The sequence below is a fragment of the Lynx canadensis genome, chromosome A1 (genome assembly GCF_007474595.2).
Source record: "Lynx canadensis isolate LIC74 chromosome A1, mLynCan4.pri.v2, whole genome shotgun sequence".
NCBI lineage: Eukaryota > Metazoa > Chordata > Mammalia > Carnivora > Felidae > Lynx > Lynx canadensis.
In genome coordinates, this window is record NC_044303.2 from 214,167,827 (window position 1) to 214,179,993 (window position 12,167).

At 40.7% G+C, this 12,167-nt stretch overlaps 1 protein-coding gene across 1 annotated transcript in view; it reads left to right on the forward strand.

The window, feature by feature from the left end:
• The first annotated feature begins 235 nt into the window (after positions 1–235).
• GOLPH3 (golgi phosphoprotein 3) overlaps positions 236–12,167 on the forward strand; it is a 49,686-nt gene continuing 37,754 nt past the window's right edge. Inside the window, exon 1 of the mRNA XM_030331926.1 lies at positions 236–552. Within this exon, the coding sequence (XP_030187786.1) occupies positions 328–552 (225 nt within the window). The 5' untranslated portion in view covers positions 236–327. The remainder of the gene's footprint in view (positions 553–12,167) is intronic.

Sequence of the window (12,167 nt, forward strand, 5' to 3'; positions counted from 1 at the left end):
GACGTCAGTCGGCGCCGCCATATTGGGAAGGCGCAGCCGCCGCCGCCGCCGCCGCCACCACCTCCGCCTCCACCTAGGATCTCGGGCTGCCTTGTGGCCTGCGGACGCCGGAAGGAAGAGCCCCTCTCTAGGTCCGCCGACGCCCGGCCCGCCCGTTTCTCCCCGGCCCGTCTCCCCATGACTGCCCCCGGCACAGCTGTCGACGGACGTCGCCCCAGCGCCGGGATTTAACACGGAAGCCCGGGTCGGGGGCCGCGGGGGAAGGAGGAGGGAGACCCGGTAGGTCCCGCGTCCCTCTCGGCCCAGCACGGCGTTTCGGCGGGAGCCATGACCTCGCTGACCCAGCGCAGCTCCGGCCTGGTGCAGCGGCGCACGGAGGCCTCCCGCAACGCCGCCGACAAGGAGCGGGTGGCGGGCGGCGGCGGCGGCAGCGGCGAGGACGACGCGCAGAGCCGCCGCGACGAGCAGGACGACGACGACAAGGGCGACTCCAAGGAAACGCGGCTGACCCTGATGGAGGAGGTGCTCCTGCTGGGCCTCAAGGACCGAGAGGTGCGGGCGCGGCGGGCAGGGCGGGGGCGGCCGGAGGCTGGCGGCCGGCGCGGGGCCCGGGCACAGGGGGAGCCCGGCCTCCGGCTCCGCGCGTCTGCCCTCCGAGTTCCTGAGCTGAGCGCCCAGCTGGCCCGGTGCTTCCAGATCTTCCCCGCACAGATTGCTTGGATTTTCCCTTCCTCCTTACACAGTCACTCCTTTGGTTTTGACTCCTTGGCGGTCTGTATGTCTTCCTCCCTTTTTCCGCCTTTTTAACCCGTGTAGACCCCAGGGTACAGCCCCACCTGGAGACTGCACGTTAGAGTGAAACACCTGGAACCACCAGCGCCCCGAACTCTCATGGGTTTTGCAGGTTTTAGGACCTGGGAGGGCTCCACGGATCTGCTTTTTGGGAGATTAAAAAACAAAACAAAACTTAAGGTGTACTGTTTGGAATTTTGAAAAATTTCGGTGAAATGGTAATGGAGGCAAAAGTTGTTTTACATCCAATAAAGTTAAAAGTCCAACAAAATTCTCATGACACCTCCTGGAAAATGACTTCCTAGGTAACCTTGCTTTGGGTAAGAGATTACTTTTAGTATCATTTTTATATTTTATCAGTTGACTAGTCTGCAAGAAAGTCTTGCTATCTTAAGGAAGGGCTTTTTCGTGGTGTGCTGGAAGGTTAGGTTTGTGATTCAAGGCCTTAGGTGGGTTAAAGTTGCTGTGGATATATTTGTGTGTTGTGATTTTGAAAGATTATTTTCACCTCCTGTATACTCCCCTCCTAGGTTCTATCATTAACATTTTCCTAGATTTGCTTCATCACATATCCATTTATCTACAAAAAAAACCATTTTTGGAGACCAGCCGGTCAGCCAGATGAATGGATATTCTATAAATCACGTATGGTGAGGTGGTTTCAGAAGCTTGTTTGATCTCAGCGTGGAAACTACAAACAGCACATTTTGAGAGTCAGATACAGAAATATCCAAGTTTTGTTTTGATTTTTAATAAAGTGTTCCCTAGTCACAAAGGTGGGCAAAAAATCCTTATAAAACAGTTTGGTCTTAGTTCACTGAAACTTACCAGGTATTTTATATTTTGTATACCAGAGTTTTATATGGATTGTGACCTCCTAATATTTAGTTTTTTAATGAATTAAAGTTTATTTCTATAGAGATGTCTAGAATATTTGCTATATCTTGGTTTCCCATTTTTAGGTTTTAATAAGGATCACTTGAAAAAAGGTTCCCCTGGGTGTGAAAGGGACTCAGTATGTTTATTAATTACTGAGTTATAATGGAAACAGACTGATGTGAAATTCTTTTTTGTTCTTTGGGAGAACAAGCTACAGGTCTTCCTCAATTTATGATGGGGTTATGTTCTGATAACCTCATCGTAAATTGAATATTGAAAATGCATTTAATACACCTGACCTACCAAACATCGTCGCCTAGCCTACCTTCATTGTGCTCAGGACACTTACGTTAGCCTATAGTTGAGCAGACTCACCTGTCACAAAGCATTTTTATAATGTGTTGAATATCTCGTGTAATTTGTTGGATGCTGTACTGGGAGTGAAAAACAATGGTTTTAAGTGCATCAGGTGTTTACACCTTGTCATGTGGCTGTGCCTAGCAAATCGTATGTGTATGCATATTGTTAGCCCAGGAAAAGATCAAAATTCGAAGTATTTTTGTGCAGTCATAAAGTTGAAAAATTGTTAAGTTGGGGATGGTCTGTAGATGCACAGTGTTCTAGAAATGTGATTTTAGAAAGTATTCAACTTGCCTTTTTAGGCTGCACAATTTAGAATTTTGGTAGCAAACATTTTTCTTTGTCTTTTTCCTTTAGAACTAAAGTAACGTTTTAGAAAATACAAAAAAAAAAAAAAAAAAAAAAGAAGGAAACAAGTCCTCCATATTCCTGAGTGAACATTCTGGTTTATGTCGTTTGTGATAGTTTTCTGTATGGCTATGTCCTGTGCATAAAACTAAAACTTAAAAAAACCAAAAACCAAAACCCCAACTAAAACCAAAACTAGCTTTTGGATTTGAGTCACTCCCAAGTGAGAGCTTATGGTGAAAAAGTACCTTTTTCCCCCAAAGTATGTGTTACTGAAAAAGTTTAAGCTAAAGCACATTGATTGGCTTTTTTTTGGTGCTTGGTTGTCATGAAGATAATTTAAAGAATTTGTTGAAGCTTAATGGTACTTAAAAAATGTAGACAATTTAAATTTCTTTGGTGGCAGGTAATTGAAACCATATGTTGTGCTTATGTCAGGAGTCACTGTACCTTGCCATGTCATGGCTAAGGTCCAGACTCAGCTAATTTTGAGCATTTCTTGCTGATTTCAACAATCACCTAGAGAAATTTTTTTATTTTCCCCTTTTGCAGGCAAGCCCAGGGAGTTGAAGTAGAGGTGAGTGGGTTTGGGATTTGGCATTGCTTTAGATATAGGTTTTAGGGATTAATCTATATAACTTCTCTTTTACATCTTTACAGTACTAATAATGGACCTGTCACCTCCTCCATTCATAAGTTTGGGAGATTTTCCCCTCATGTCTTCAACTTGTATCAGTCTTTAAAGTGGGGGCAGGAATTACTCTTACCTAGAGCCTAGGCATTTATGCTTGTTAATACTAGATTTTGATATTAACAAGTTTCAAGCTTTAGGCATAATATATAGCTTAATAAATTTACTGCTTTAGCTTAGTATCCATCTTTGTTACGTTTGGGTACTTGTGAGATATGAAAACCTACATTTTAAGGTCCTTAACGATAGATAACATTATATATGCACGTGTGTGAACTATTGTATTTGAATTCCAAATAATTGAGAAAAAATGTAAAGAAATTGTAAGATGGTGAAATTAGCCTTACTTAGGCTTTTAAAACAGACATTATGGCTTTTTAAAAATATTTTTGTTCAATAAGAAGTATACAGGAAAGTGTGCTGAAGTGTGGTAAATTTTCACAAACTGAACATAGCTGTTAAACCAGCACCCAGATCAAGAAACAACATGACCACTCTCCAGAAGCCCCACTTGATGCCTTTCCAGTAATTGCTTAGTCCTTAAGGGTAGCAACTAGCTTGACTTTGGAATTCAGCATAGAATAATTTTGTCCATTTTTGTACTTCCGTTTGCAGCTTTTGTTTTGCATTGTGACATTTATCTGTATTGTATGAGGTTGTCATTTGTTCATTTTCTTTGAATTTTCAACTTCTAACACATTTGTAATTTACAGTATTTAAACAGTTACATTGACTTACATCCTGTATCTAGTGTTCCTCCTAGGAGTCCTCCCTTTATTGAACAGAAGGCTCAGCTTGCCAATAAGCAGATGGTCTGGCCTTGGTTTACCTATCAGGAGTGACTCTAAAGTCATTGTGAGGGATTTTTTTTCCTTTTTTTAAATTTAGGTATGCGTTTTACACTTTTTACCAATGATTTTCCTTTGTGGCTCTTCCATGAAGCTGCTTGGGCCCTCTGGGGATTGCGGTGCTCAGTCTGGATGGAGCATCAGTGATTTATTTATTGAAATAAATCTTCAGAGATCGCAGTAAGAATGGCAGATAGGTTTAAACTTGAACTCAGCTTCCAAATTCGCAAGATTTTCTATAATCTTCTCCTGTGAGGGGGAAGGGCAGTAAATGAGCCAGATACTTTCCTTTCCCCGACTATTTGTTTTTTCCACTGATGTTTCCAAGAGTCAGTTTTCAGAACGTCTCAATTACCTCAAATACTTGGTATCGTTTATTTTTTTGCATTTTATTTCTTCTCTCAGGACATCATTGTATTTATTTACTTATATTTATTAAAAAATTTTAATTCAAGTATAGTTGTATTAGTTTCAGGTGTAACAGTGATTTGACAATTCTGAACATTTCAAAATACTCACTTTGGTAAGTATGGTCACCATCTGTCAACATACAAAGTTATTACCATATTTTTGACTAATTCTTATCCTGTATTTTCTATTCCCTTGACTTATTTTATAACTGGAAGCTTGTAATTCTAAGTCTCTTCCCCCTATTTCACCCATCCCTCTATCGTCTGCCCCCTGGCAACCACCATTTTGTTCTCTGTGTTTATGAGTGTTTTTGTTGTTTGTTTTGTTGTCAGATACTTTTTTAAGTTTCTTTATTTTGAGAGAGAGGAAGAGAGAGCACGACAGAGGGAGGGAGAGAGAATCCCAAGCAGGCTCCATGCTGTCGGCACAGAGCCCTTAGGACTTGATCCCAGGAACCACGAAATCATGACCTGAGCCAAAATCAAGAGTTGGATGCTTAACCGACTGAGCCACCCAGGAACCCCTATTGTCAGATACCTTTTTAAAAAAAAAATTTTTTTTTAATGTTTATTTATTTTTGAGAGAGAGAGTGTGAACTGGGGAGGGGTAGAGAGAGAGGGAGACATAATCTGAAGCTGCTCCAGGCTCTGAGTTGTCTGTCCACACAGAGCCTGATGTGGGGCTTGAACTCACAAACCATGAGATCATGACCTGAGCTGAAGTCGGACACTTAACTGACTGAGTCACCCAGGTGCCCCTTGTCAGATACTTTTAAATATTTTTGTTTGTGGCAGATCTTAGTGCTTTGAGGTTGGATGTAACTATTTTAAATGGCCAGGTGTAATTTAGAGTGTGTCTGTGGAATAGAAGTGGAAAGAGGTATTGTAGTTCTTCTCTGAGACATATCTTTTGTTTTACATATATTATTTAAGCCCTTGGGCCTCAAAATTCTCCTTTAAAATGGAGAGAGAAATAATTCTCTTCCATGGTTCTGATTGGGCTGTTTTGGACGTTTATTGTTTTACTCTCCACCATGCTGAATCCTGTCTATCTGTCCCCCCCCCATCCTTTTATTGGGGTTCCCCCAATGTGTGTAGCCCCTGGAGGCCCTGTTGAAGCATTTACCCTCCCCTTTTGTGATGCAGTCACACTGCCTTATCCAGTCAGGTATTTTCTTCCAGGGCTTTGGATCTTGAGAGTGAAACAGGCTGTGGTATTTTGGAGACCTGTCAAGGTTAGTGCCAGCGCTTGGATCAGAATGTTTTCTGACGTGGTTCTTTGAGCTTCTTTCTCCCTAACCCATTGGTACTGTCTTTTCTCTCCTGGTTTTTAAGACACTTTTCCCCTAGTGGTATTTTTTTTTTTTTTAAGTTTATTTATTTATTTTGAGAGGGAGAGAGAGAATTGCAAGCAGGCTTCATGCTCAGCACAGGGCCCAACATGGGGCTCAATCCCATGAACTGTGAGATCATGACCTGAGCTGAAATCAGGAGTCTGACACTTAACCAACTGGGCCACTCAGACTCCCCTGTTTGTTTTTGTTTGTTTGTTTTTAAAAGTAAACTCTACCCTCAGCGTGGGGCTTGAACTCACATCCCCAAGATCAAGAGTTACCTGCTCTACCCATTGAGCCAGCCAGGTGCTTTCAATTTTGTAATTTTAAAGATCTTTTCATGAAAGTCCTTGTTAAGGGGGGCTTGGCTGCCATGTGCTAAGATTTTAGTAACTTAGTGTATACTAAAGGCTTCTGAGCTTTGGAATTTTGTGATTCCTTTACTAATAATATTTTCATATTTTCAAAAGATTGAATCTTCATTTTTTTCAGGTGTATTTAAGAGTAGGTACACAGTGAAAGACACATAGGATCTCAAAAATTAGTTTTTGGAGTTCATCGAACCATTTTTACCTTTTAAACAAGAGTTTATACTGAAATCATTTTCAGTGCTTTGGGCTTCTTTCACAGTGTGGCCAATATATTCACTGATATTACAAGCCATACTAATAATTTGATATATCTTAATTTTAACCATCTGACTGTCCCTGTGTGGATCATTTGAGATTATGTTTTAGAATTATACTTTGAAATCATTTTGATCAAAGTTTGACATATTTGATATTTAAAGAAGTAAACTGTTATAGTGTCAGCTTATGTGTGAGTCTCAAAAACCTAAATCATGCTTTTCCTGTTATGTCATGTTACATTTTTGGCCCAACACTCCTCTGTGTCCAAGCAAACTTTCCCTACTTTCTATCAGCATAATTTTTCTGCTGTTAATCAGAGTAAATGGTATCATTCCAAGTTGCTGTAGTCTTTCTTTAGGTCATTCTGTTTTCATGTGAGTCTCCTTTTAAAGCAACACAAAGATTGTGCTTGTCCTGTGTTTCTTCCATTTAATAAGCATAGTGACAAGTGCCAAAGTGGGCCATCTGGTTTCATTTTGAAATTGATATCTGTGGCTTTAGGTTTCTCTAATCAAAGCTTGAAAGATTGCTACCTGTTTCAGTAGCATGTACAGTATTATAATGCAGTCTAGCAAATATTGAGGTTTTAGGTATTATGGGAACATATAGAAAATAGTCTGCTTTCAGGCACCTGGGTGAAGCTACCGTGAGATCATGACCTGAGCCGACATAATGAGTCAGATGCTTCATGGACTGAGCCACCCAGGCTCCCCTCTAGAATTTTTTGATAGTGAATATCTTGCCTGGCATATACTACCACTTAAGTATTTATTAAATAAATCATGTTTTTTTGATGAGGGTAATGTCCTCTCTAAGGGAGTGAAAATTGTTTCTGGGCTTGGTGGTGAAAAGTCCTTACTCTTTTTATGTATAAGCTGTATAAGCATAAATGTACATCTGTCCTGTAAACAGGTGGTGTATCCATCTTAGATTTTTTTTTTTTTTTTTTTTTTTTTTTAGTATTTGAGAGAGAGGCTCAAAAGCAGGAGGGGGCGGGGGGGGGGAGGGGAGAGAGAGAGAGTGAAAATCCCAAGCAGGCTCCTTGCTGTCAGTGCAGAGCCTGACTTGGGGCTCGATCTCACGAGCTGTGAGATCATGACCTGAGCTGAAATCAAGAGTCAGATGCTTAACTGACAGAGCCACCCAGGCGCCCCCATTTTATTAAATTTAATGGGGCGAGGGTAGTTAGGGAAAAATAAGTCTGAAAAAGCTTCTTTAGGGAGCAATAATGAAAAAAAGTTGAGAAACACTGAAATGAGTCAATATTGAAAATACTAAATTTGTGCCCTTTACTGAGGTTTAGAAACCTTTTTCTCTGATTGGAATTAAAAAAATTTTTTTTTTAACATTTATATATTTTTGAGAGAGAGACAGAGCGTGAGCAGGGGAGGGCAGAGAGAGAGAGAGGGAGACACAGAATCCGAAGCAGGCTCCAGGCTTCGAAACTGTCAGCACAGAGCCCAATGCAGGGCTCGAACTTGCAAACTGCCAAGATCATGACCTGAGCCGAAGTCAGGCATCCAACCGACTGAGCCACCCAGGCGCCCCTGGAATTTTTATTGTAATAGATTTTGGCTTCTAGTTCATACCAAACTGTAAGAGGTTGTGAGTAAAATTTTAAGATCAAAGTTATTCTTGTTGGTTGATGATGTGTAGGTAAAGTTTTGTGTTCTCCCAGTATTGTCTGGGAAGGGCTGGAAATTAAAGGACTGCATATAAATTGCTGATGGTTATTTTTACTCTGGTTTTATTTTCAATTTTTTAAAAAAATTTTTGTTTTTTTTTAACGTTTATTTATTTTTGAGACAGAGAGACAGAGCATGAACGGGGGAGGGTCAGAGAGAGGGAGACACAGAATATGAAACAGGCTCCAGGCTCTGAGCTGTCAGCACAGAGCCTGACGCGGGGCTCGAACTCACGGACTGCGAGATCATGACCTGAGCCGAAGTCGGCCGCTTAACCGACTGAGCCACCCAGGCGCCCCTCAATTTTGTTTTTTTAAACACTACTGTTAAAGTTTTATGCTATGTTAACAAAATAAGCTCAAAATAACATATAGAATTGAACTTTAAAAAAAACTGAACTTTCAATTCATGCACTGAATTGAGCTTGTCACATTTATTTATTTATTTTTTTTTAAAATTTTTTTTTTTTTTCAACGTTTATTTATCTTTGGGACAGAGAGAGACAGAGCATGAACGGGGGAGGGGCAGAGAGAGAGGGAGACACAGAATCGGAAACAGGCTCCAGGCTCCGAGCCATCAGCCCAGAGCCCGACGCGGGGCTCGAACTCACGGACCGCGAGATCGTGACCTGGCTGAAGTCGGACGCTTAACCGACTGCGCCACCCAGGCGCCCCAAGCTTGTCACATTTAATTTTTTGGATCTATATTATCTAAAATGGAATCTGGTTTAGTGTCCATATGTTTAGTTCAATCCAATTATTGAACACGTTCTGTATGTCCATCTCTTTCCTTCGTGGTTGGGTTTCAAAGAAAAATTTCTTACCCTCAAGAAGCATCCAGTCTGTGTAGAAGACATGTGCAAATGATTTCAATAAAAGAGATTGCGGACTTCAGTGGTAGTACATGTTAAGTGTAGTATGGACATACTGGGGATTCCTTGGATCAGCAGCTGAAAGACTGTGCCATGCTCTAGACTCCCAGCCTTGCCTTTGAGTAGTTAGAAAAACTAGGATAAATGATTTGAATTCTTAGAACCTCAGTTTTTCCCTGGGCAAAATGGGCCTACATTTGTGGGCTGTCCCATAATCTCTAGATTGTAGGGCTCCAGTGAACTGGCATATATGCAGGGTCTTTGAAAACTGCAAAGTGCTGAACAAATGAGTAATGGCCTAGCCTCGAGAAGTGAGTTACAGTTTATAGTGGTACTGATAAGTATTTAATATTTTCACAATTTTTGTTTCTTGGCCCTCTTATACTTTATCTACTGGGTTTAGTAGAACATTCCTCTTCTAACCCCAGTGGTCACCATTTCTTCCCACTTTCCATAGTCCTACCCCCTGTTTTTGATACCCTCCCCCCTTTAGGAGGCAGGGGGTCCTTTCTACCTGAGTTCAAGGCCAGGATCTTCTCTTAGGGTGTTAGGGCTAGGTCCTCCGGAGAAGGCATTGGCACACAATCCTTTCTTTTTTTTTATCTTATTTCATTGAAAATTTTTTTCCTATTTTCTTCCTGTCTTAATGTACTGTTTGCTTTTTCCTCACTATAGGTTCTTTGGCTGCCAAGCCAGAGCCCTGTGGGGTTTGAGAGTGGGGAAAGGTGGGAACGCCAATTTCCAAAGTTGCACTAAATTACGAAATTGTACTTTGTGCAAGTCTTTTTGTTAAATGAGCCTAGGGGGCGGCGCCTGGGTGGCTCAGTTGGTTAAGCAGCCGACTTCGGCTCGGGTTACGATCTCGCGGTCCGTGAGTTCGAGCCCCGCATCGGGCTCTGTGCTGACGGCTCGGAGCCCGGAGCCTGTTTCAGATTCTGTGTCTCCCTCTCTCTCTGACCCTCCCCCGTTCATGCTCTGTCTCTCTCTGTCTCAAAAATAAATAAACGTTTAAAAATAAATAAATGAGCCTAGGAATAAAAGTAGCAAGGAAAGTCCTAGTCTTCACAAGTTTATATAGTCTAGTGGTGGAGAGGCAGGACATGGGAGAATTCAAATAACGGTGTAAATTAGCACTATCCTAAGTGCCACTTGGATAGTGGATACCATACATTTTTCATTCAGAGGAAGTAGCAGATAGGTTGAGGCTGGCCAGGAGGGTCAGGAGCAGAGGGGAGTTGAGCTGGGCATTATTCCCCTTACAGAGGAGTCGGCATTCCATTCTAGGAGAGGAGGGGGAGCTGGGGCTTATAACAGAATCTCCCAGGGGATTCTGTCCACAGAGTCGGTTGAAGCTGACTGGAAATTGGTTTTGGGGTTAACTTTCATTTGATTGTCACAAATAATCTTTTAAGATGGCATCTCAGCCAGTCCCGCCCCATGCATCTATAAAATTTTAAGTTAGAAAATTGTTTTAATATACATTGTAATTTTCTTAAAATATTTGCAGTGTTTAGAAATTATTGCCTATAAATGTGAACTTTAATCTGCCCATCCATCATCTCCCGTTCTCAAATAATTGAGGATCTTTTATGATCTGGGCAGGGTCCTGACTGCTGGACTAGAAACATTAAGATAGTCTCCATAGTCTTAATTGTGACTGGTAGGCCTCAAAGAGTAAAAGGAAAGCTGTAGGTTCTTTATTCTTAATTTTTTTTTCTTGTGGTAAAATATTCGTAACATAAAATTTACGATTTCAGCCATTTTAAAGTGTACAAATCAGTGGCATTAAGGACATTCAGATTGTTGTGAATGTTGTAGCCATCATCACTAACCATCTGTAGAACTTTTTCATCATTCCAAACAAAGTATACCGATTAAACACTAACTCTTCCTTTCTCCCTTCCCTTAGCCTCTGGTAACCACTACAGATGATCTCCAACTTACAGTGGTCTAACGTGCAATTTTTTGATTTTATGGTGGTGTGAAAGGGATATATAGATAGTAGAAACTGTACTTTGAATTGACTTTGGATTGTTTCCTAGGCTAACAATGTGCCCTGTGATACTCTCCCCTTACTCCGGGCAGGGCTTAAGGGGGCAGCAGCCGCCAGCTGTCATGTGATCACAGGGATGAACAACTGATAACAGAACTGTTCTGAACCCACAACCGTTCTGTTTTTCAGTACAGTTTTCAGTAAATTACATGAGATACTGAGTACTTTATTATAAAGTGGGATTTGTGTTAAGATGATTTTGCTTAATTATAGGCTAATGTAAGTGTTCTGAGCATGTTTAAGGTAGGCTGGGCTAAGCTGTGATGTTCAGTGAATTAGGTGTATTAACTGCATTTTCACCTTAAATTATATTCTCAGATTAACAGTGGGGTGTATTGGGATGTACCTCCATTGTAGGTTGAGGAAGGTCTATATTCTGCTTTCTATATCCATGAATTTGACTATCCTCGGTACCTTATACAAGTGGAATCATGCATTTGCCCTGTTAGTCTGTTTTTCTTAGCATATTTTCAGGGTTCATTCATGTCATAGCATGTATCCTAAATTTCATTCCTTTTCAAGGCTGAATAATATTACATTATGTGTGTATACTGCGTTTTGTTATCCACTCATCTGTTGAACATTTTGGTTTCTACTTTTTAGCCGTTGTGAATACGTCTGCTTTGAACATTGTTATGCAAATATCTGTTTGAGTCCCTGCTTTTATTATTTTGGATACATACTTGGAATGAAATTGCTAGAAAACATGGTAATTCTATGTTAAATGTTTGGAGGAGCTACCATATTGTCTTCCACAGTGGCCGGACCATTTTACATTCCCAGCAGTGCACAAGGATTGCAGTTTCTGTGTCCTGGCCAACACTTGTTTGTTTGTTTGTTTGTTTGTTTGTTTGGATGATAGCCACTGTAACAGGTGTTTAGTGGTATCTCATTGTGGTTTTGATTTGCACTTCTCTAATGATTAGTGATGTTGAACATCTTTTTTTGTGCTGATTAGACATTTGTGTATTTTCTTTGGAGAAATACCTATTTAAATACTTGCCCTGTTTTTTTTTTTTTTTTTCCAATAAGGTTTTGTTGTTGAGTGTTAGAAGTTGTCTATATTTTCAGGATATTAATCCCTTATTAAATCTATGATTTGCACATATTTTCTACTATCCTGTGGGTTGCCTTTTTACTATGTTGACAGTGTCCTTTGATCCACAAAAGTTTTTACTTTTGATTGTCTGCTTTATCTTTTTGTTGCTGTTGCCTATGCTTTTGGTGTCATATTCAAGAAGTTATTTCAAAATTTAATGTTTTTAGG